This window comes from Rhinoderma darwinii, chromosome 12 (genome assembly GCF_050947455.1).
Source record: "Rhinoderma darwinii isolate aRhiDar2 chromosome 12, aRhiDar2.hap1, whole genome shotgun sequence".
NCBI lineage: Eukaryota > Metazoa > Chordata > Amphibia > Anura > Rhinodermatidae > Rhinoderma > Rhinoderma darwinii.
The window spans coordinates 38,081,619-38,106,131 of NC_134698.1; the positions used below are offsets into that span (position 1 = coordinate 38,081,619).

Sequence of the window (24,513 nt, forward strand, 5' to 3'; positions counted from 1 at the left end):
AAAAAAGGGCCGTGAAAAAGAAGTGCAGGACACATCTTGGGACGTTTTTGGAGCCGTTTTCCATAGACTCTATTGAAAAAAGCTCGAAAAACGGCTGTAAAAAATGCCACGAAAATCGCGAGTGGCACAAAACACGACTGAAAATCAGGAGCTGTTTTCCCTTGCAAACAGCTCCGTACTTTCAGACGTTTTTAGTCTAGTGTGTGAACATACCCTTACAGTGCTCTGCCCTGGTTTTAGGAGCATATAGAAAAGCTATAATATGTTCTGTTAAAAATAACTGGTTACAGAAAACGATGAGGCTTATGTTCCAGCAGTATAAAGCTGGTCTTGCTTTGAGATCAAATTTTTCTGCAGTGGGATGCAATTATTTATGTGACATTTTGGATTCAGAATTTGGGCCAATGTATCTATTCAAGTTGTTTACATGCACTTCTCTCTTGCTGGGGCATATAATTTGAACAGAGCACAGCCAGGCACATTGATATTTTCTGGTTAAAAGCCGAGATATTTCCACAGCGTGCATTCCACCTTGTGAAGTTAGGTTTATTAGTAATATGCAAATAAGCTCCAAAACTCTCTACGTTCTCTCCTCAGTCCGCCCCCCCTCCACCTTCTTCGACTGACAGGGTTACTGAGGTTTCACAGTCGAATCGCCCCTACTGCGCATTGCCCGATTACGTCACACGAATCCGTGCGTAGTGTGATGTAATCGGCGCATGCGAAGTAGAGCCGATTCAACCTGTGAAACTTAGCAGCCCTATCAATCAGAGAAGGAAGGGAGGGAGGGATGGACTGAGGAGAGAACGTAGAGCTTTAAGGAGCAACGGTGACAACCTCATTGCTCCAAATTGCTCATTTGCATATTACGAATAAACGTATATTTCTGCAATGGAGCCACGCATCTGAAAAAGAAAAACAGCATTATATTTAGGCGAGGCTACACTATCTTACTGCGCTGCTGCTTTTAGAAGGAAATTTCCGGTGACAGAATCCCTTTCAGTAACATCGGTTATCGAAACATTGTGTAATGTAATAGTGTACATCACAAGCCGTTATCACCAATACAGAATCTACTCTTTATTAGAAGTGCTTCAGTCTAAAAGAACACATACCTGTTTTCACAGTATATAATATTGAGGTCCATGTTGACTCGTGTTACAAACATGTGGCAGTCAATGCGGACTTCATTGATGGTTGGGGGAGGGAGTGCATGAGCCACAACTACTAAGCCCATAACTTGTCCTGTGCCAGAGCGGCCATGAGACAGAGAGATACGGAGACGCAATCGTCCAGTTACATGGATCACCTAGAAGATAGAGAAATATAAGTCAGTATGCTCCGAAGTGAGAATCGTGTTTAAAGGACATTTTAACATAATTGGAGGAATAGAATGGTAATTTGTCACTGTTGCTATGTTAGGAGAGAAGAAAGAGAATTTGGAGTGGGAATTTTATAGGGCATATTTTATTAGAAAACTAAAAATTTGCAGGACCAGTTTTGTTTGTCAGTTTAGATAGATTTCATTTGGAGCTGTTTAAAGTGGAATAGTCAGCTCTCCTGACATAGTTACATAGTTAGTACGGTTGAAAAAAGACACATGTCCATCAAGTTCAACCAAGGGATGGGAAACATTTCTACACATTGGAGCTAATATTTTTTTGTTCTAGGAAATGATCTAAGCCTTTTTTAAAGTCATCTACTGTCCCTGCTGTTTTAATAAATATTTCCTTCTACATAAAATAACAATTCTGGAACATCTTTTCCTAGAACTTTGCATTGTGCTATTCCTCTGTTGTTTCTCCTGGAAATGTATGAATAAATTGACTACTGGGTGTAACCATCCCGCTTGTCAATGGGGGATGCCCCTAGACACTCTGACAGTGTCCAATCAGTGCTGACAGTGTCACATTGGCAATGCCTAGTTGTCAATTTATTCATACATTTCCAGGAGGAGTATGAGAGGTATGGCACAATGCAAAGTTCTTAGAAAAGATGCTCCAGAATAATTTTATAGGAAATGCAAATACTTACTAAAACAAACACGTCAGGAGAGCAGACAGCTACAAATAAAATCTAGATGCTCCAGAATTGTAATTTAATGGGGGATACCAGTATTTACTAAAGCAGACACGTCAGGAGAGGTGACAGATCCTCTGTAAGAAATGTTACTGCAGGATATGCAGATGAAAAATAATGCAAAATGTAGAAGGACAGTTAGATAGAAAAAAAGAAATAGAGGCATATGGATATACTGTACATGAGAAAAACATTGACAATAATAGTTTAAAAAGTAAGGTAGGAAGGTAAAGCTGCATTTAAATCAAGACTTGGGTGACAATATAAAGGAAGAAGTAAAGAAAAGAAGAAAAGCTGGTAGAAATAAAACAAAAGGCCAGAACTGTAAGTAATAAAAAACTCTAAAAATAAGGATGTAAAGAAGGGCTGGTCAGGAGGAGGCAGGGTGCCGCAGACCAAATAATCCATAAAGTAGCAGAATACAGTAAGTAGACTCCTCTCTGACACGTGGGGAGCTTTGCTCCTGGATTGCTCGTGGCAAGAAATACATCAGAGACTCCTGCGGTACTTTTATATATTTCAGCAGCTAAATCTAATACGACACTGAAGGTGGGGGGGAGCAGATGTACACACAATTTCAGGAGCAAGCTCCCCTTCCTATGACCTTAACTAATATTCAGGAAAGTGTGGTTAACTGCTTAACAGCCAGTAAGAGCCCTATACTATTCTAAAGATTAAATGGTTAATATTTGACCATCAGGAATCAACATGACACAAGTCCTTCTTTACAGGAAAGTATGGTGGGCAGGTCACTTCTGTCGTTGGTAGTAAAAATGTAATAAGCAATATTGTCCATTATACTTCTAACCTATTGATGTAAGTTAAGGCCCCTTAATGTCAATGTATTGTTAATTTTATTGTTAATTTTTTCAATAAATTATCAGAGATTACTAACAATCTGTTTTACACTTTGTCATTATGGGGTATTGGTGCAGAATGATGGGGAAACACTTGAATTTGGTGTAGAAACATTTCTAAGATGATCTAGAGAAATGGGAGGCCCCCAGAGATAAATTTCAAGTGTCATAGCAAAGAGTCTGAATACTTAATGTCCATGCGAAATTTGAGTTTTTCATTTCTAATAAGTTTGCAAAAATTTCTACAATTCTGTTTTTACTTTGTCATTATAGTGTATTGGTGCAAAATGTGAAAAAAGTGAAAGGGTCTGAAGACTTTCCGAATGCACTGTATACACTGGGAAGAGCCTCACATATACTATACAACATAACAGTGCCTTAGGTGGCCAGTATTATGCTGCCTTCTATTCAAACACTCAATTACATTTTTACAGGTCAATGATTATAACCTTTGGTGGACAGTCTCCATGAATGAAATACATTTACAGCGTCCGGCACCTAGCAGGGCATGTTTAGTATCAACCCAGGACTCATAGGCTGGCAACTAACTAATGTTCTTACTGCCTATGTAATATTGACACTTTACATCTCTCTCCTGATAACAGTGGCTGTAACCTCCTTTCTTAATCGCTTTCTAGTAAAGCCCATAGGATGCCCAGTTTGTGCTTCTGTAACATTGATGCACAGGTTTCTTCCCACAAAGGCAAGTAGGATCGTGCTTCTCTTTTTTTTATCGTCTCCCGCCTCAGGAGAGAGGAACCATCCTAATTCTTTATACACTGAGGCTCTTCAAAGACACCTTTAGATTCTAGGCAGCCTGGGGGGGAATTCTCTCCCAGACACAATTTGGAAGCAACATGAAGGCCTTGTAGTTGAAAAGCAAAGAAGAGGGAGGACAGAGGGAGCAGGGCAGAGGAAGGGGGTGTGGGACGAAGGTTTTTTTTGCTGTCCCCTCCTTTCTCCTTATAAAAAAAAATTATATTCAGAGAATCACATGTGACAGAATAGAGACTTTTTTTTTTTTATCTTGTGATAGGTATGACCTTCCTTATAGTTTGGGAGACAGTCATAATGGAAAAAGATGGAACAAAACAAAACACACATATACACTAGAAATGGAAAACGGACATGCAGGTCACCCTGAACAATCAGATAACAGCAATAGACACTACTACATAATTTCAACAGAATGTCTTAAAAATATGGTAATGTGAATTAACATAGACTTCACAGTTGCTATGTAATAACTTATTATGTAACCTAATACACTAGACAACATATTATACCCTCCAGTATTGCCATTGGGCAGCAGAAGATGTAACGAGTAAATGACAAAAGTCTTAGAAAAAGCTTTCTTGTATCCTACATTCAGAACTTACCTTGTACCCGGAGGATTTGATATGCACCCCTCTCTTAGTCAGCGTTGACTTCATCCGAATGAAAAAAGACCTTTCTAGAGAGTTGTCCTGAGGGAGAATCCCGGGGCTGGAGGACTCCACTATAAAAGAAAATGGATCACAGAGGTGTCACAAAAGACAATTATCACAGGGAATAGTGGTTTATTCATAAAAGAAAAGATGGGATCATATCCGCACCTCAATATGATCAACTACATTTATAGTTCTATAATGTGCTGTCTCTAGGATTAACACAATCCTGATGGAAAATTATATTTGTGGTGAAAATTATCCAAGGATATCTGGTACAACAATGCAGACTTTTCTGATATATTGAAATTCTCAATTACATGTATATTGTGCTATTTGCTATATAAAACCTATCTGTTCCAATGAATTATGTATTTTTATTCTAGCATTTAAGAGGTTAATTGAGAAAAATCATCAATGCCATGACTTGGGGTTAAGCATCTATCACTACGCCAGATAATTCTCCTCTCTAATCCAGTGGAATCAAACCTATTTCTTTTATCATCGGGCTCCCATTTTGAATTAAACAAGCTCATTAGTTCTAATCAAAAGATTTAAGATCAAAAACTGGAGTGTCGGCTTCAGATCCAGCTGGTTCTAGGATCCGATGCTCAGCTTCACCAGAGAATGGGATCACAGGAGCCTCGCGGTGGGGCGGGACAGGAGAGATCGGGAAAGCATTGCACGTCTTTACTAGTGCAAGAGGAAAATCTGTTCAGTATCAGGTGTCAGACCCGCCTTTGACTTCAGTGCCATGATCAACGTTCCACACGTTGTAATAACTGTAGTTATCTGTGTGTGAATTTATACTGTAATACTTTGATTGGCAGCTGAGGCTATGGAGGTCGATGGAGCATATTGAGAGAAATAAACTGTGTACACCTTGTCCCTGAAAACAACGTCTGAACCTTAAAAAAGAATACGGTACTGTGTAAAGGTAGCATAGTTCTGTTGTTGCCTCCAGTTTCACCATAGAAGTGTTTCATACAATGGCAGGGGGCAAGGGTACCAATACTCCTCACAGCTGCATGCGTGCTAGAGTCTAGGTAATCCTCTTTGAAGTAAACACATCAGCAGCGCAGATCTCTCTTTTGTCCTGGTTGTTTGGTACAATGTATCAGGGTGGGTAAAATATATCAGCTGGGCTGTTTAGCCCACAAGGGATTGTTAATACAATTGTAGCAAAACTCAGTTAAGAAAAGTATCAAGTGTGTATGGCAGAGGTGGGGAACATATGGCCCGCTGGCCGTATAAGGCCCACAAAATCATTTGGTCTGAGCCTCACACAGACCGCCGTCGCGCCATTTACTACTTGGCTCCATCCGCCCTCCTCCTGCTCCTAAATGTGAGTGACGTCACTCACATTTAGGAGCAGGAGGAGGGCGGATGGAGCCAAGTAGTGTCATTCACTACTAGTGAATGAGGCAATGGCGCGCTGAGAGAGGTCGGTGCGTGCCGGCCCGGGAGTGGACCAGTCCAGTCACCTGACCTCACTTCAGCGACGTGAGGTGATTCAGGTGAGGTGACTGGTCCAATCCTGGGATGGCATGCACCGACCTCACTCAGAGCGCCACCGCCTAATTCACTAGTAGTGAATGACACTACTTGGCTCCGTCTGACCGCCTGCTCCAATAGCCACACCAATAGACAGTGGCATTCTGTAAGTGGAATGAATTTGTATACATTTGATTTTCTTATAAATATCCAAATAGCCCTTGGCATAAAAAAAGATTGCCCACCCCTGATGTATGGGTTCTCAGTCTCTAAATGTAAACAATAATATTTCCATTCACTGATAGCAAGCAGAGATCTTCAAAATGGTGAAGAACTGAAACACTAAATGTATAGGAAAGTTGCAGAACTTTTCATTATACAATGAATAAACTTTATTTCTATGAAACCTGTAAACCCCTTTAACACACCAATAGACAGTGGCATGACGTAAGTGGAATGAATTTGTATACATCTGATTTTCATAGGGGCGCACAATAAACTGTTTTTAAGAAAAGCATTCAGCAGTTGAGTGGCTATTCTCAGGCCGGGGGAATCACAATTAATATGGTGATAAGATAAAACCAGAGCTCTATTCTTCAAGAAGCTACTACAGCATCATTGCAGGGTTGTGCTTTCAACCATTGGATCAATCAAGCACTATTCTTACTAGGCATGAATAAGTTAGGGATCTTGTCTAGCAACAGACACTGCCACCAGTGGGCGACACCATAGAGCATCTGGTGATTGCTATAGTGCTGCAGGGCTGTTCCTGTGCCTCCCTGTAAAAAAAATGTATGGACTATTAACCCCTTAATGACCGGGCCATTTTGCACGTTAATGACCAAGGATTATTTTTTGTTTTTCCACGGTCGCATTCCAAGAGTCGTAACTCTTTTTTTATTCCGTCGACATAGCCGTATAAGGGCTTGTTTTTTCCGGGACGAGTTGTATTTTGTAATTGCACCATTTTTAGATGCTTATAACATATTGATTAACTTTTATTAACTTTATTTTAGGAGACAATTGAAAATAAGCAGCTATTCCAGCATTTTCACGTTATAAATTTACGCCGTTTACTACGCAGCGTAAATAACATGTTAACTTTATTCTATGGGTCGGCACGATTACAGGGATACCAAATGTGTAAAGGTTTTATATGTTTTTTCTACGTTTGCACAATAAAAACCCTTTTAGAAAAAAATTACTTGTTTTTGCATCGCCGCGTTCCAAGAGGCGTAATTTTTTTATTTTTCCGTCGATGTGGCCGTACGTGGGATTGATTTTTGCGGGACAATGTGTAGTTTTCATTAGTACTATTTTGGGGTACATAGGACTTATAGATGAACTTTTATTTTATTTTTTATGGGGGGAATGGGAGAAAAGAGAGAATTTTGCCGTTGTTTTTTGCGTTTTCTTTGGACGCCGTTCATCCGGCGGTTTAATTAATGTGTTCATTTTATTGGTCAAGTTGTTACGATCGCGGGGATACCATATATGTGTATGTGTGATTTGTTTTGACCGTTTTATTAAATAAAACCACTTTTTGGGGCAAAAAAGTAGTTTTATTTGACTTTGACTGTAATTTTTTTTATTTTTTTTTTCACAAACTTTATTTAACGGTTTTACTTTTTTTTTTTTAGTCCCACCAGGGGACTTCACTATGCGATATGCCGATCGCATATATAATGCTTTGGTATACTTCGTATACCAAAGCATTATTGCCTGTCAGTATAAAACTGACAGGCAACCTGTTAGGTCATGCCTCTGGCATCGCCTAACAGGCAGATGCTGAAGACAGACCTGGGGGTCTTTGTTAGACCCCCGGCTGTCATGGAAACCCGACGGCGACCCGCGATTTGTTTGCGGGGGCGCCGATCGGGAGACAGAGGGAGTTCCCCCCTCTGTCAAACACATTAAATGCCGCTGTCACTGTTGACAGCGGCATTTAATGGGTTAAACTGCCGGAATCGGCGCATGCTTCGATTCCGGCAGTTGCAGCAGGAGCCAGGCTGTGTATAACAGCCGTGCTCCTGCCGCTGATCGCGTGGGTAAACTGTCAGTACCCGCGCGATCACAGGACGGATATATCCGTCCTCCTGCGCTAACTAGCAGCTGCTGAGGACGGATATATCCGTCCTTCGGCGTTAAGGGGTTAAATATCTGTTTTATTATTTTTTAAATCCAGGTATTTTGAAAAAAGGCAGAGGGTTTGGGCAGGAAACTGTGCGGCCAGTTCAGATCACGTTTGACTGTCCTGTTGAAACACTTGCTGTTGTTTCCTGTTTAAAAAAACAAATAAAAAAAACCTAAATGTTTCAACAGGATGAAAAAGTAGGTGAGAACCCAGCCTAAATCCACAATATAACAATTATTTTGATAAAAATACAGTAAAAAGTGAAGCTGTTCTTTAAGAATGACAGATTTATTTTGGTTAAAAGAGGTTCTGAATGTTTTTTGTTATAAGACACCACAAATGTTTCTTTCCTTGTAGACGAGTTTGCACCATGCAGATTTCTCTGAATTTCAATTGCTTAAGGCGTTTTGTCAAATGCGAGTATAGACGTAATATTTTGTGTGTTTGTGGGAATTTTTGCCCATTCAGTTAAAAGAGCATTAGTGATGTCAGATATGGATGTTGAATGAAAGGGTCTGGCTCATAATCAGTATTTCAATTCACCCCAATAATGTTTGATAAGGTTGAGGTGAGGTCATTGTGCAGGTTACTCGAGCTCCAGCGCACCAAACTCGTCACACTGTGTCTTTAACCCCTTAATGACCAAGTCTATTTTGGCATTAACCCCTTAATGCAATGTCACCCAACAGTATGGACAGCCATTAAGGGGTTGCATAGAGCGGGCTCACGGGTGACCATAGCATCTAAGCCGCTAGAAAGAGGGGGCTGGCCCCTCTGACAGCTCATCGCCCCCGCCGCAATGCGATTGTGGGATGCCGATCAGGGGCATAACTTGGAAAGACTGGGCCTCATAGCAAAGTTTTGGCTGCGCCCCTCTTCCCCTGGGTGACACACACAGCCCCACTTGTAGATAATGCCCCCTGTAGATTTTGCCATACAGACCCTCCTGTAGATAGTGCCATACAGCCCCCCCTGCAGATAGTGCCATGCAGCCCCCCTGTAGATAGGGCCATACAGCTCCCCTGTAGATAGTGTCATACAGCCCTCTCCTCCCCATTGCAGATAGTGCCACCCACCTCCCCCTTATAGATAGTGCCATACAGCCCCTGTAGATAGTGCCCCCACCTCCCCCTACCTCAGCTGATGCTCTGGGACTCCAGTACTGCTCTGCCGACGTCATTGTTCATATATGGACAGTGACGTGGGCAGAAGTTGTGGAGTCCCCAGGCAAAGCATCAGCTGATACTCTGCTCGGGACTCAAGCAATAGGCAATGTGATAGCCCCTTGCAGTCATGTTCATGGACAGCACATGAAGAGCTCATTCACGTGGGGCTGTGTCGGAGTGTCATCACTTTTAGAAAAGCTCCAGCACTTCCTGAATATTTCATGAGGTTTGAACGGCACCATTTAGAACAGCATTTTTAATTAAAGTATATTAGTAAGTTACTTAGTTTCACATAAATATATTATTGTAATGCAATTTTTGGTCCCCGGATAACCCCTTTAAAGTCACTGAGCTCTTCAGTACGACCCATTTTTTTTTTGCATGGCTGTGCAGCTCATTTTATTTGCCTGTTTTAAATAGGTGTTACTGAAACCCCTGAACTCAATTATTAGTAGGGGTGTTCATATACTTGCGGCAATATAGTATATCAGTGCAGGTTCACCAAAGGTAGCCAGTACATTTAAAGACGTTTTCTAGGATATTACATCCTTAACCCCTTAACGCTCAGCGGCGTAATAATCCGTCGTGCTAACTGTATCGTTAGCGCTCAGCGATGGACTGTTACGTCGCGGGAGTAACGCCCATTTCGGCCGGGCTCCCGACACATACAGGAGCTGTGACAGCTGCTGTCTCATACAGCAGCTGCCGCAGCTCCTACAGCGGGGACCGATCGCTGTGTCCCCGCTGATTAACCCCTTAAAAGCCGTGTTCAATAGCGATCACGGCTTTTTAGGGGTTAAGCAACCATCGCCGGCCTGCTACACGATAGCGGCTGACGATGGTGACTATAGCAACTGGACACCAAACAATGGCGTCCGGCTATGCCATCGACGGAAGCCTAGTGCCATCGAAGTCAGGACCCACTATGCTTGCTGTCAGTGAGTAGCTGACAGTCTAATACACTGCACTACGCATGTAGTGCAGTGTATTAGAATAGCGATCAGGGCCTCCTGCCCTCAAGTCCCCTAGTGGGACAAAGTAATAAAGTAAAAAAAAAGTTAAAAAAAGATGTGTAAAAATAAGAGAATAAAAGTTTTAAAAGTAATAAAAGTCAAAATCCCCCCTTTTCCCTTATCAGTCCTTTATTATTAATAAAAATATATAAACAAACAAATAAACTATACATAATTGGTATCGCCACGTCCGTAACGGCCTGAACTACAAAATTATTTCATTATTTATTTCGCGCAGTGAACGCCGTAAAAGAAAATAATAATAAACTGTACCAGAATCACAATTGTTTGGTCACTTCACCTCCCAAAAAATGGAATAAATAGAGATCAAAAAGTCACATGTACCTAAAAATGGTACTGATCGAAACTACAGTTCATTACGCAAAAAATAAGTCCTTGCACGGCTTTCTTGATGGAAAAATAAAAAAGTTCTGGCTCTTAGAATATGGTAACACAAAAAGTAAATGATTTTTTACAAAACGTATTTTATTGTGCAAACGCCATAAGACATAAAAAAAACTATAAACATCTGGTATCGCCATAATCGTATCGCCCCGCAGAATAAAGTGAATATGTCATTTATAGCGCACGGTGAACGCTGTAAAAAAAATAGAACAAAAAATCAATAGTAGAATTGCTGTTTTTTAGTCACCACGCCACTTAAAAATAGAATAAAAACTGATCAAAAAGTCGCATGCACCCCAAGAAAACTGCAATGAATTCCTCAAGGGGTCTAGTTTCCAAAATGGGGTCACTTTTGGGCGTTTTCCACTGTTTTGGCACCACAAGACCTCTTCAAAACGAACATGGTGCCTAATAAAAAGGAGAGCTCAAAATCCACTAGGTGCTCCTTTGCTTCGGAGGCCGGTGCTTCAGTCCATTACCGCACTAGGACCACATGTGGGATATTTCTCAAAACTACAGAATCTGGGCAATAAGTATTGAGTTGCGTTTCTCTGATAAAACCTCTTGTGTTATAAAAAAAAAATGGTATAAAGAGGATTTTCTGACAAAAATAAAATATGTAAATTTCACCTCTACTTTGCTCTAAATTCCCGTGAAACACCTAAAGGGTTCATAAACTTTCTAAATGCTGTTGTGAATACTTTGAGGGGTCTAGTTTCTAAAATGGGATGTTTCATAGGGGTTTCTAATATATAGGTCTCTCAAAGAACCTTCAGAACTGAACTGGAACCTAAAAAAATAAATAAAATTAGGCAATACTTCGCTTCTTACATTATACTGATAATGAGCAGTGCCCACACCGAGATGACCCCAGTTTTGACCGTTTGTATAAACGGAGACCCCTATTAGACCATTTTAGTGCCCGGTTTTCCCAAGCATACACCCCCGAGAAGTGTATTTCTATTGATGAGTCCTTGGTAGATTTTAAAGGGAGGGTTCAATTCCGCGAGTACCTGCCGGGTAAGAAGGGAAGTTATGGCGTGAAGATGTATAAGCTGTGTGAGAGTGCATCAGGGTATACCTACAAATTTAGGATATATAAAAGGGAAGGACAACAGTAGTCAACCCCCATAACGCCCCCCCCCCCTTACTGGGAGTTGATGCAAAAATTGTGTGGGATATGGTGCACCCACTGCTGGACCAGGGTTACCACCTCTACCTGGATAATTTTTATACCAACGTCCCACTCTTCAAGTGCCTCGCTTCCAGAAGTCCTGCGGCATGCGGCACTGCTAGAAGAAATCGGAGAGGCCTCCCTAAGACACTGCTTGGGCAAATACTCAGAAGGGGTGAGAGCAGGGCACAATCCAGCAGCAACATATTGTGTGTCAAGTACAAGACAAGAGAGATGCCACACCAGTACCCATGTACCAGTACAGAGACCCCCAAACCAGACTGCATCCTGGACTACAATAGGTACATGGGAGGGGTGGACTTGTCAGATCAAGTCCTGAAGCCCTACGGCGCCATGCGGTGTGGTATAAGAAGCCGGCCGTGCACATCATACCGATGGATTTGTACAATGTGTACGTGCTACGTCGATGTACAGGCCAGAGGGGAACTTTCCTGGAATTTCAAGAGGTGGTTATCAAGAACCTAATCTTTAGGGACCAGGAAGGGGCGGGACACCCAGTACTTCTGGAAGCGAGGCCACACACATCGTACAAGGGCAACACTTTCCAGGAGAAGTTCACCAAACTGGCAAGAAGGGAAAAAGTCAAAAGAGGTACAAAGTCTGCTATAAGAGACCCGTGTCCCGAAAAACCAGAGCTCTGTATGAAAGAGTGTTTTAAAATTTATCATACATCCCTTGGTTTATAATTTACCCCAATTTTACTTACCCTGATGCACTCCGCACAGCTTATCCCCCTCATCTTTCCCCTGCTGTGTGCCCAGGCAGCTGATAACAGCCACATTGAGGGTATTGCCGTACCCGTGAGAACCAACATTACAGTTTATGGGGTGTATGTCTCCGGTCAAAATGCTCACTACACCTCTAGATGAATGCCTCAAGGGTGTAGTTTTTAAAACGGGGTCACTTCTTGCGGGTTTCAACTGTACTGGTACCTCAGGGGCTTCTGCATACATGACTTCGCACCAGAAAAGCCCCAGTAGGCCAAATGGTGGTCCTTTCGTTCTGAGCCCTCCCATGGGCCCAAACGGCAGTTTATCACCACAAATGGGGCATTGCTGCACTCTGGACAAATTGCGCAACAGAATGGGGTATTTTATTTCTTGTGAAAATAAGAAATTTTCAGCCAAAACGACATATTATTGGAAAAAATTTATTTTGTTTTAATTCCCAGCCCAATTCAAATAAGTTCTGTGAAAAAACTATGGGGTCAAAATTATCACAACACCCATAAATGAATTCCTTGAGGGGTGTAGTTTCCAAAATGGGGTCACTGCTGGTGGGTTTCCATTGCTTTGATACCTCTGGGGCTCTGCAAATGCGACATGGCACCCGAAAACCAATCTAGTAAAATCTGGACTCCAAAGAAGAAATAGAGCTCCTTTCCTTCTGAGCCCTCCCATGGGCCCAAACTGCAGTTTATCACCACAAATGGGGTATTACCGCACTCAGGACAAATTGGGCAACAAAATGTAGTATTTTATTTCTTGTGAAAATAAGAATTTTTTAGCTAAAACGACGTTATTGGAAAAAAAAATATCTTTTTTTAATTCCCAGACCAATTTCAAATAAGTTCTGTGAAGAACTATGGTGTCTAAATGGTCACATTACCCTTAAATGAATTCCATGAGTGGTGTAGTTTCCAAAATGGGGTCACTTCTGGTGGGTTTCCATTGCTTTGATACCTCTGGGGCTCTGCAAATGCGACATGGCACCCGAAAACCAAACCAGCAAAATCTGCACTCCAAAAAACACACAGCGCTCCTTCCCTTCTGAGGCCTCCCATGGGCCCAAACGGCAGTTTATCGCCACAAATGGGGTATTACTGCACTCAGGAGAAATTGGGCAACAAAATGGGGTATTTTGTTCCCTGTGAAAATAAGAAATTTTGATGAAAAAATGATATCTTATTGGAAAAAATGACTTTTTTTTCATTTCACAGCCCAATTCAAATAGGTGCTGTGAAAAAACTGTGCGGTCAAAATTGTAACAACAACCATATTTGAATTCCTTGAGGGGTGTAGTTTCCAAAATGGGGTCACTTCTGGTGGGTTTCCATTGCTTTGATACCTTTGGGGCTCTGCAAATGCGACATGACACCCAAAAACCAATCCAGCAAAATCTGGACTCCAACAAACACATGGCGCTCTTTTCCTTCTGAGCCCTCCCATGGGCCCAAATGGCAGTTTATTACCACAAATGGGGTATTGCCGCACGAAGGACAAATTGGGCAACAAAATGGGGTATTTTGTTCCCTGTGAAACGAAGAAATTTTGATCACAAATGACATCTTATTGGAAAAAAATGTCATTTTTTTAATTTCACAGCCCAATTCAAATAGGTACTGTGAAAAAACTGTGCAGTCAAAATGGTAACAACAACCATAAATGAATTCCTTGAGGGGTGCAGTTTCCAAAATGGGGTCACTATTGGGGGATTCCTACTGTTTTGGCACCTCAACACCTCTTCAAACCTGGCATGCTGCCTAAAATATATTCTAATAAAAAAGAGGACTCAAAATGCACTAGATGCTTCTTTGCTTCTGGGGCTTGTGTTTTAGTCCACGAGCGCACTAGAGCCACATGTGGGACATTTCTAAAAACTGCAGAATCTGGACAATACATATTTAGTAGTGTTTCTCTGGTAAAAGCTTCTGTGTTACAGAAAAAAAATGTAATAATATTGAAATTCAGCAAGAAAAATAAAATTTGCAAATGTCACCTCCACTTTGCTTTAATTCTTGTGAAATGCCTGAAGGGTTAAAAAACTTTCTAAATGCTGTTTTGAATACTTTGAGGGGTCTAGTTTTTAAAATGGGGTGTTTTATCAGGGTTTCTAATACATAGGCCACTCAAAGCCACTTCAGTACTGAACAGGTACCTTAAAAAAAAGGCTTTTGAAATTTTCTTAAAAATATAAGAAATTGCTGTTTATGTTCTAAGCCTTGTAACGTCCAAGAAAAATAAAAGAATGCTCAAAAAACTATGCCAATCTAAAGTAGACTTATGCGAAATGTGAACTAGTAACTATTTTGGGTGGTATAACCGTCTGTTTTACAAGCAGATGCATTTAAATTCTGAAAAATGCTATTTTTTCAAAATTTTCTCTAAATTTTGCAATTTTTCACCAATAAACACTGAATATATCGACCAAATTTTACCACGAACATGAAGCCCAATGTGTCTCGAGAAAACAATCTCAGAATCGCTTGGATATTTTTAAGCATTCAGACGTTATTACCACATAAAGTGAAATATGTCAGATTTGAAAAATGGGCTCTGAGCCTTAAGGCCAAAACAAGCCTGCGTCCTTAAGGGGTTAAGCTAGCCTTACACATTAGATGTCAGTGGGACCAGCCGACCAACTGATGTGTATGTCAGTGTCCTGACTTTCCCCTGACGGCAGATGTCGGGAAGGAGAAGGATCGGGGTGTTGAATTTTAAATGCCTGATCCTTTTGTTCGTAGAGAGATACGCCTAAGGAGTCTGGCAGCAGCTTTCTCCCTTCTCCCCTTTGAAAACACATGCATGCTCAGCCAAGCCGTGCATGTGTTTTGGGGAGTGGTAGGAATATCTGTCGGTCCAACGATCTAATGTGTATAGCCACCCTTAGAATAGGCCATTAATGTGTGATCAGAGGGGCACTCAACTGTGGGACCCCATCTATAGCACCACTTCACTGCAGTACCGACACCGCTAAAATGTGCATCTATGTCGCTGTGTCTGGTACTGCAGCTCAGCAAGTGCATGGACATTGTTGTGTCAGGTACTGCAGTGAATGGGGCAGCGTTGATCCAGTAAGCAGTGGTGCCCTGGAGGTAGACCCCAACCAATCACATGCTGATGGAATATTCTAAGTTTACGTCATCAATGTCAAATCCTGGAAAACCATAAACATTTTTTAGACCTGGCACAAAAGCAAAGTGGTCCTTTTACCAATAAATAAATATTATTATAAATAAAACACATGAGCGTATACTTGAAGTATGACATAATATATTTATTTTAAACCCACAAATACGTACAGGAGGGTGTGATATCTTTAAACATAGCAAAGACTACACGTTTAAAAGTTTTTAAAAAAAAAGGGGTTCAGGGAGAGACATAATAACATTCCATTATGTACGTTTATTAATACAAATATAGCCAGCAACGATTCTCTGAAGCAACAAATGACATTTACAATCAGGGTCGGCCCTAGGGGCGTGCGACCTGTATGAGTTCGCAGGACGCTGACCCTCCCTCCCCTGTAGGGGACGCCACTGGGCAGGCTGTTTGATGAGCGCTATATCGTCTGCTCCTGGTTACACACAATGAGGAGGCAGGAGCAGGGGCAGTAAGAGAAGAGACGGAAGCTCCTTCCACAGCCCACCCCTGCAAGAAGCTTGCGAGTCTGTGTAGCAAGGGAGGAGGTAAGTGCCTAATGGAGAATCTTTCTGTTGTATGTGCCTTTATATGCCTATGTGTGTCTATATATGTGTGTACATATGTCTCTGTGTGTATATGTCTTTATGAGTGTTGATATGTGTCTCTGTGTGTGTGTGTGTGTGTGTGTGTGTGTATGTGTGTGTGTGTGTGTGTGTGTATATGTGTCTCTGTGTGTTTACATATGTGTCTGTGCTTATATGTCTCTGAGTTTGAATGTGTTCATGTTCCAGTATGTGTGTGTAAATATCTCTGTGTCTTATATGTGCATATTTTTGAGTGTGTATGTATGTATATATATGGTGTATATATATATATACCGTATATCTATCTATCTATCTATCTATATATATATATATATATATATATATATATATATATACACACATGTATATATAGGGTGATTCAAAAAGGATTGTGCTAAAATAGAGGCCTGTAGTTAAAGTAACATCAGTGGTAAATGGCCAGTGCCTGAAAATCAAAGCAAACCTGACTTAGTATGCCCATAGCAACCAATCACAGTACAGCTTTCATTTTCAAGAGCTACATTTTAAATGTGCTTACATGATGTGACATAAGATGGCAACATCAAAGCAAGAAAAAGCCTTTTGCGTGTTGGAACTTGCAAGAACGGGGTCTGTTGTGACAGTACAGCGAAACTTTCAGAATAAACTTGTTAAATGTGCTCCGCATAGAAACTACATTTTGCGTTGGGTGAAGCAATTCAATACGACTGGGTAATTATGTCATGGGAAAAGTCTGGGCCGCTCAAAGACTTCAGAAGAGACAGTGAACAGAATTCGAGTAGTGTAAGAGCATAGTCCTAGAAAGTCGACCAGGCTGACTAGTATGGAACTAAAGGTGCCACAAACCCCGGTATGGCGTATCTTCTAAAAACGTCTGCGTTGTAAGCCATGCAGATTACATCTTCTTGAGGAGCTAAAACCAGGCGACAAACCGAAACGGCGTTACTTTTGCATTGACTTGCAGGGCCGATTAGAAGAGGACGAATTCATGGACAGGCTGGTGTTCAGCAACAAGGCTACCTTTCACCTCAGTGGGAAGGTCAAGTGCCACAACGTTAGAATTTGGAGCTCAGAAAAACCATGTGCCCTTATAGAGCACATGAGGGACTCACCCAAAGTAAACATGTTCTGTGCAATGAGCAGGCGCAAAGTCTACGGTCCCTGCTTTTGTGCAGAGGATACAGTCATTGGCCACTCTTACCTGGACAAGGAATGGCTTATTCCACAGATAAGGGAAGATCTGCAAAACATAGTCTATCAGCAGGATGGTACACCTCTACATTTTCATTTGGATGTTCGCCGATACCTGATTGAAACTACCAGAACATTGAATCGGCCACACCGGAAACAACGATGCATCAATATTGGGCCGGCCTCCACGATTGCCAGATCTAACACCTTGCGACTTCTTTCTGTGGGGCTACATCAAGGATAGAGTGTGTCTACCCCCCCCCCCCAGCCACAGGATCTGAATGACCAGATACAACACTTCACTGAAACAATGGATTCCATATCTGAAGATATGCTGGCACGTATCTGGACAGAACTGGACTACCGCCCACACATCTGCTGTGTCACTCACCAATGGAAATCCCTTTGAATATTTGTAGTGTATAGATACACTTGGATAGGTAGTGTGTCTTTTCATGTTAATCAATTTTTATGTTCTCTCAGTTTTGAATGCCGAGGCTATGATTTTGCACCATCCTTTTTGTAATCAACCTGTGTATATATTACATATATATATATATATATATATATATATATATATATATGTGTGTGTGTATGTGTGTGTGTGTGTGTATATATATATATATATATATGTCTGCCTGTGTGGGTATAGTTTGACATTTCATAATGACATGTCAGAAGTTTTGATTGGTGGGATCCGAGCACTCAGACCCCCACCAATCGCTAAATCGATGTGGCAGAAGTGCTCTGGTGATCAGCTTTTCTCAGAAAGCCGAGCCATTAGTGTACGGGCTCAATAGAAACTCTATATATGGACAGTGAGGTCAGGTGATCCTCCTGGAGCGGAATCCCCGGCAACTGCGGTACCAATGCTCTGGCCGGTGATTCCGCTCCTGGAGGAGCCCCTGTCGTCACTATCCATATATGGACAGTGATGTCAGGGGATACACATGGAGCGGAATCCCCGGGGAGAGCTGACGCTCTGGCCGGTTATTCCGCTCCTAGAGGGAGCCCCTGGCGTCACTATCCATATTTGGACAGTGAGTTCAGGGGATCCTCCTTGCGCTGTAGGAGCGCAATCGCTGGCCAGAGCGTCGGCAACGCTCTGGCCCGGGATTCAGCTACTAGAGAGAGCTCCAAAGGCGGAATCTACAGGGGAGGGAGGGGATGTAGCGCTTATCTCAGGGTGGGGTGTGTGTGACCCTATCTACAGAGGGTGTATTTTGCTTTCTACAGGGGGGAGTGGCTCTATCAAAAGGGGGGAAAGTGTGGTGCTATCAACAGGGGGAAAGTGTGGCACTATCTGCAGGGGGTGCGGTGCTATCTACATGGGCACTGTGGCACTATATTTTCACAATATAAAGGGGACACTGTGGCGCTATCTTCATGGCCAGTGTGTGTGGCACTATTTAAATGGGCAGTGTGGCACTATCTATGTGGGCTCTGGCAATTTGTATGTGGGCACTATGGCACTTTATATGAGGACACTGTGGCACATTCTACAGTGGGAATTTTGGCACTATGCATGTCACACCTGTGGGTTATGTGGACCCACTAGGCCACTCCACCGTAGCAGAGTAGCAGCTGGCCAAACGACAGTCAATAACAGCCTCTGGGGTAAGAGTACCTGGGAAGATGATCTGGCAGATACTCGGAGTAGCAGACACTTGGCACAGATGATGCTTGGCGTGGCAGATGACACTGGATGTGGTAGATGACACTGGACGTGGAAGATGACACTGGACGTGACAGATGACACAAGAGGTGACAGATGACACATAGAGAGGCAGATGGAAAAACACAACTTCAACACTAGATTTCAGCTCAGGAACAAACACAATTACGGGATACAGGAAGCAGAATACGGGAACACTGGGAGCAGGATACAACTAAGGGACCATTTGCTTAGACTAACATGGGAATACAACAACAACACTCAGGCAAGGGTTGGAAAATCAGAGCCCTTTTTATAGTCCTGGGTGATCTGAGGATTGGTTAGGGAACTTTTTACAGATTCGCGTGCTTGCCATTTAAGGAGCCACCCTAGGAGAGGTGTGTGTGCTGGCATCTCCGGGGAGGGAGGCACCGGCATGAGCTCAGAGGTATGCGGTCGCGCCCGACTGGGTGGTGAGAGAAGGTGGCGGTCCGGGACCGAGACCGCTATAATGCAAGCACAGTCACTATCTATGTGGGAACTGGCACTAAATATGTGGGCACTGACACTATGTGGGCACTATCTACAGTGGGCTCTGTGGTGTTTTCAGGGGGTTTGGACAAAAAAAACCTGACAAAAAAAATCATTCAGTTTTTTTTAACGGTCATGAAAAATGGATGCAAAAGGAAGACAAATAGCCATTAAAAAGGACAGACGGACTGGAAATGGATGAAAATTTGGAGACACACTAATGCAAAACTGTCATGAAAAACTGACAGATGGCAGCGATTTTTTTGTGTGTGAATGTAGCACTAGTGGGGATTTTCACTTAAAGTATTTGGTGAACATTTTTATCTTAAGTGATACAAATATAATTTCTATACAATTAGATGCCCTGGCCATTTACTATGAACATTGCAATGTATTGTGTCTTTGTTTGTATGTGTGACTGTGCATGTGTCGCGGATGGCCTCCCATGCATCACTTTTCAGGCCAGTGGGGTGCGTGCCAGGGATTGCATTTGACCCGCTGCAGTGCTGCGTCTGCCAGGTGAGGATCTTGTTGGCTCTGTTGATCTGGAACTGTGGTGTCCTATTGCTAGGGCAACGTCTCAACTCCCTGCTCGGCACTCAGTGAATCTGAGTAGCAGAATTGAGGTCTGACCACAGGAGATGACGTCAGAGGCTGGAGACCTTATAGGGGAACTGCTCCTGGAATTCTTTGCCTGGTTCTTCAACCCTGGTGGGGAGTTTCTTTATTTTTCTTTTTCCAATAATCCTGGGAACAGACTTCTGGCCTGACCCTAACCTTGCCTCCTGATACTGTTTTCTTGACTTGGCGTTGCCTGTCTGTTACCGACCTGGACCCAATTGACCACATCGTCTATTGGGGACTATCCTGGTGACCTGGTGACCGTGACCTGGGAATCTTACCAGCAAAGTTAATACCTCCTTGCGGGAGTTAAGGGTGAAGAACGTGGTCAACTCCACTTTTGACAAGTTTCTATAGTGCCAGTGAAGTCTATTCCTATTTCGCTATTCCCCTCTACACCGCGCCTCAACCATCACCCAAGTCTCGACCGGTGCTAGCCAGGAACTGACATCCAGGTATGCTCTTGAGCTTATTGGCAGTATGGAGGGTTACAGCATGAGTGTGGCCCGATGGAAAGTAGCAGCGTCAGAAGAATCTGACTGGATAAGACCTAGTTTTGCTAGCATTCAATGTGTGAGTTCTGTAGGTGGCATTAACACATCAAAAATTGATATTGACATAAAAGGGTTAAGACTTTCTACCATATAGGTCTATGGAGAACTAATATTTTTAAGTAAAGCCAAACAATTACTAAAGTATTTTGTGACAGTAAAGGTAGCGCTAAGCCGTGGTGGCAGGAAACAGGTTAATAAGCAGTCTGCATGCGCCAGCTCTGTGTAAACACACTGCGTTGTGTGTGTATATTTCCTGGGGCTGTATCTTTTTGCCTTTCTTGTCTCTCTCTGTCTGCTCTCTCTCTGTCAGTACACCCAGTGGATTAACAGACTATTGAGGATTCTCTTTTAAAAGAAGCTCTTTTAAAAGGGTCAGATAAAGAGAGTGAGCGAAAGAGGAAGAGAGAGGGAGACTGTCAAAATGAGCCTTAGACAAAGATTTATTATAAACGATTTAAAGGGCTTAATATATGTATCCCCAATGAGGCCTCGCAGCTATGAGAGGAGAGAGATGGATTGTGAAAGACGGCTGAGCGGAGGAGGGGGACTGTTTTGCTGTTGCAACCTCTAACACCCTTTTTTACGCACACACACATACACACAGCATGAGCTACGAAACGCATTCAATATTTCAAAACAGGAATTGTCCTTGTGTCACAGTAAAGGCCGCTTATAATGAATGAGGCTTGCATCTAATGAGCATGCTGAAGTGATAAGGGAAGGCTATGTACAAAGCTGCATTGGTAGTTTTCAGGGTGGATATTGATAACTAGTTTCCTCAAAATGCAAAGTTTATGCCATGTATAAATATTATATTATAAATGTTCTAGTTTTCTCAGGAAAAATAGCTTTAAAGGGCACCTATCACCATGCAACGCACATTAACAAAGACATTGAAAAGATGTTTTGAAAAAGATGATACAGTGGGTTCTAGGGGTGCATTTAACTGTCCCCAAACTGCTTCACCTTGCCTCCAATGAATCAGCAGACAGGGTTGACAAGTTTATAGGTGCACATTTGCAACAGGGTTTGGGGGCAGTTTAATGGATGCGCTAAGTGATCTGTTTTTTTTCCTCCCATGCAGTAACCAGCATTGATTCAATCAGGGAAAGCTGACAGAATGAGAAAATAAAACCTTATATAAAGGAACAGCCTTGTAGACTTTATGTGATGGGTGACTAATATATTAGCCCATTAGATATAACATGGCAGACAGGAAATAACTTCTCCTTGTGTGAGAAAATGGAAAGCAAAGATTTGAACCACAAGCAGGAAAAATAGGCAAGCGTAATGATCTGAGCAACCTGCGATGGCTAGATGATTTGGTCACATCATCTCCAAAAATGGGAGGTCTTGTGTGGTGTTTCCAGTATGCAGTAGTTAGTACCTATCAAAAGTAGTCCAAGGAAGGACAACCGGTGACATGGTCATTAGAGCCCAAGGCCCATTGATGCGCATGAGGAGCGAAGACTAGCCCGCCTTGACTGATCCCACAGAATAGCTACTGTAGTACAAATTGCTGAAAAAGTTAATGCTGGCTATGAAAGCAAGGTGTAAGAATGGTCAGGGTGCCCATGCTGAACCCTGTCCTTTGCCAAAAGCGCCTACAATGAGCAACAAAAGTACGTGAGCATCAGAACCAGACCATGGAGCAATAGAAGAAGGTGATCTGATGAATTACGTTTTATTTACACCATGTGGATGACCAGTTGCATGTGCGTCGCTTACATGGGGAAGAGATGGCATCAGGATGCAGTATAGGAAGACGGCAACCTGGAGAAGGCGCTGTGATGTGCAGGGCAATGTTCTACTGGGAAACTCTGGTCCTGGCTGTTGCATATGGATGTTACTTTGACACGTACGACCTACCTAAACATTGTTGTAGACAAAGTAACCCCTTCATGACAACGGAATACCCTAATGGCAGTGGCCTCTTTCATCAGGATAATGCGCCCTGCCACACTACAAAAAATGTTCAGGAATGGTTTCAAAAACATGACAAAGTGTCTTGTGGAGTCCATGCCTTGGCAATTTGGAGCTGTTTTGGCGGCAAAAGGGGGACCAACGTAATATAAGGTGGGTGGCTTTAATGTTATGGCTGATTCATACAAAAATATACCGCATAGCACCTACTAGTAAATATATTAAAGCACTCAAGTTTAACACCTTCCTGACCAGGCACATTTTCAAGTTTTAGTCATGTGCCAATTTAATAGCAAATTGTTGCTTTATTCCTCAGCTAACCTAAATGTGTTTGGTTTTGTTTTTCTGAAAACATTGGGCTTTGACATTATGTAATAAAATAAGTGATATATTGAACTTTTTTTAAATGTCCTTTTAAAAAAAGAAAGGTGTGAAAAGCCAGGGCGTTTATAGTCTATGGGCCGTCAGCAACTGAAACATATCTACAATGTGCTTTTAACATGAGTGTTTTATTTTGTATTTAATATGTAATTGTATGAACTTCTAATTTTCATGAATTATTTTTCATTTGTCTTTATACTACATCTACATTGTGCCTTTTAAGCTAAAGCTGCAGGTCTTTACAGGCTTCCCGACTGGGTTGTTGCGGTCTCATCCTACGTGTCTTCTCGCTGTTAAAACTGAACTTGTCATTTTCCTTTTTCTTAAATTATTCCTCTGCCTGACATAACAATCATTGTGGATTAACATTGGATCTTGTTCACTCCCCTAAGCCTACTTGATTCTGGACTATCATTCAAAGTTATGTGCTATAATAACTGTTTACAGTTTTAAAGGGCGTCTGTCACCAAAAATATACCTATCAAACTAGCAACAGGGTAAGACAGGGTAGGCTAACCTGAATCTAACGTTTATTACCTTTTTGAGATGAGTGCCTGCTTTGCAAATAATTTTTTTATTCTATATATGCAAATGAGCAATTTGGAGCAACAAGGGCTTCACCGTTGCTACAAAATGCTATTTCTTCTTTCCCCAGTCAAAAACCCCTCCCTTCCTTCTTCCATTGATTGACAGGTGCCAGGCAGTGTAATAGGAGTGTTCACACCTGACCCCGTAGTGGCACCGCTTCTTAATCGACGCATGCGCAGTACACCGCAGTACACCGTTTAGGTTCACCGTTCTAATCGGCACTACTTTGCATGCGTCAATGACGTCAGACTACCCCCGGAAGAGACGGACCTTTTCTGCTCCACAATGCCTGAGGTCCATCTCTTCCGGTGTAGTCTGATGTCATCAGCGCATGCGCTGTAGTGAATGTAAAGGGTGTCAATCCTGGCCCCTGTCAATCAATGTTAGAAGGGAGGGGGTTTGGACTGTGGAAAGAAGCATTTAAGACATAGCATTTTTGAGCAACGGTGACGCCGGGAGAAACACTCGGAAACAAGCACCGCAGGTTTTTTTCTACCTCCCATTTCAATGGGAGGTCATAGACAGAACCGCAGCAAGAAAGGCCATCAATAATAGATTGGTGGGGGGTCCTACTTTCAGCAGCGCCGCTGATCAGCTGTTTGAAGGGGCCGCAGCACTTCGATGAATGCTGCTTCCACTTCATCGCTTCCGCTGCTCCATATTGTCAAACACCGTCACACTCGTAACACGTTCGGAAGCTGTAATACTGTGAACCACTGCTACGATTGTGATGGCATTTGACAGTATGGGGCAGCCTAAGCGATGAAGGGAAAGTAGTGATCGTTGGAGCGAGAATCCCATGCATTGGAATGGGGTTTCTGCAACCCAGTTCAGTAACTACAGAAAGTTTCTA

At 42.3% G+C, this 24,513-nt stretch overlaps 1 protein-coding gene across 7 annotated transcripts in view; it reads right to left on the reverse strand.

The window, feature by feature from the left end:
• The window catches only part of NPAS3 (neuronal PAS domain protein 3), a 573,247-nt gene that overhangs the window by 74,531 nt on the left and 474,203 nt on the right, over positions 1–24,513 (reverse strand). For all 7 annotated transcript variants that reach the window (XM_075844509.1, XM_075844510.1, XM_075844508.1 and 4 more), the window contains 2 exons: positions 4,316–4,434; positions 1,116–1,309 (listed from right to left, as the gene is read on the reverse strand). In XM_075844509.1, coding sequence (XP_075700624.1) covers positions 1,116–1,309; positions 4,316–4,434 — 313 coding nt within the window. The remainder of the gene's footprint in view (positions 1–1,115; positions 1,310–4,315; positions 4,435–24,513) is intronic.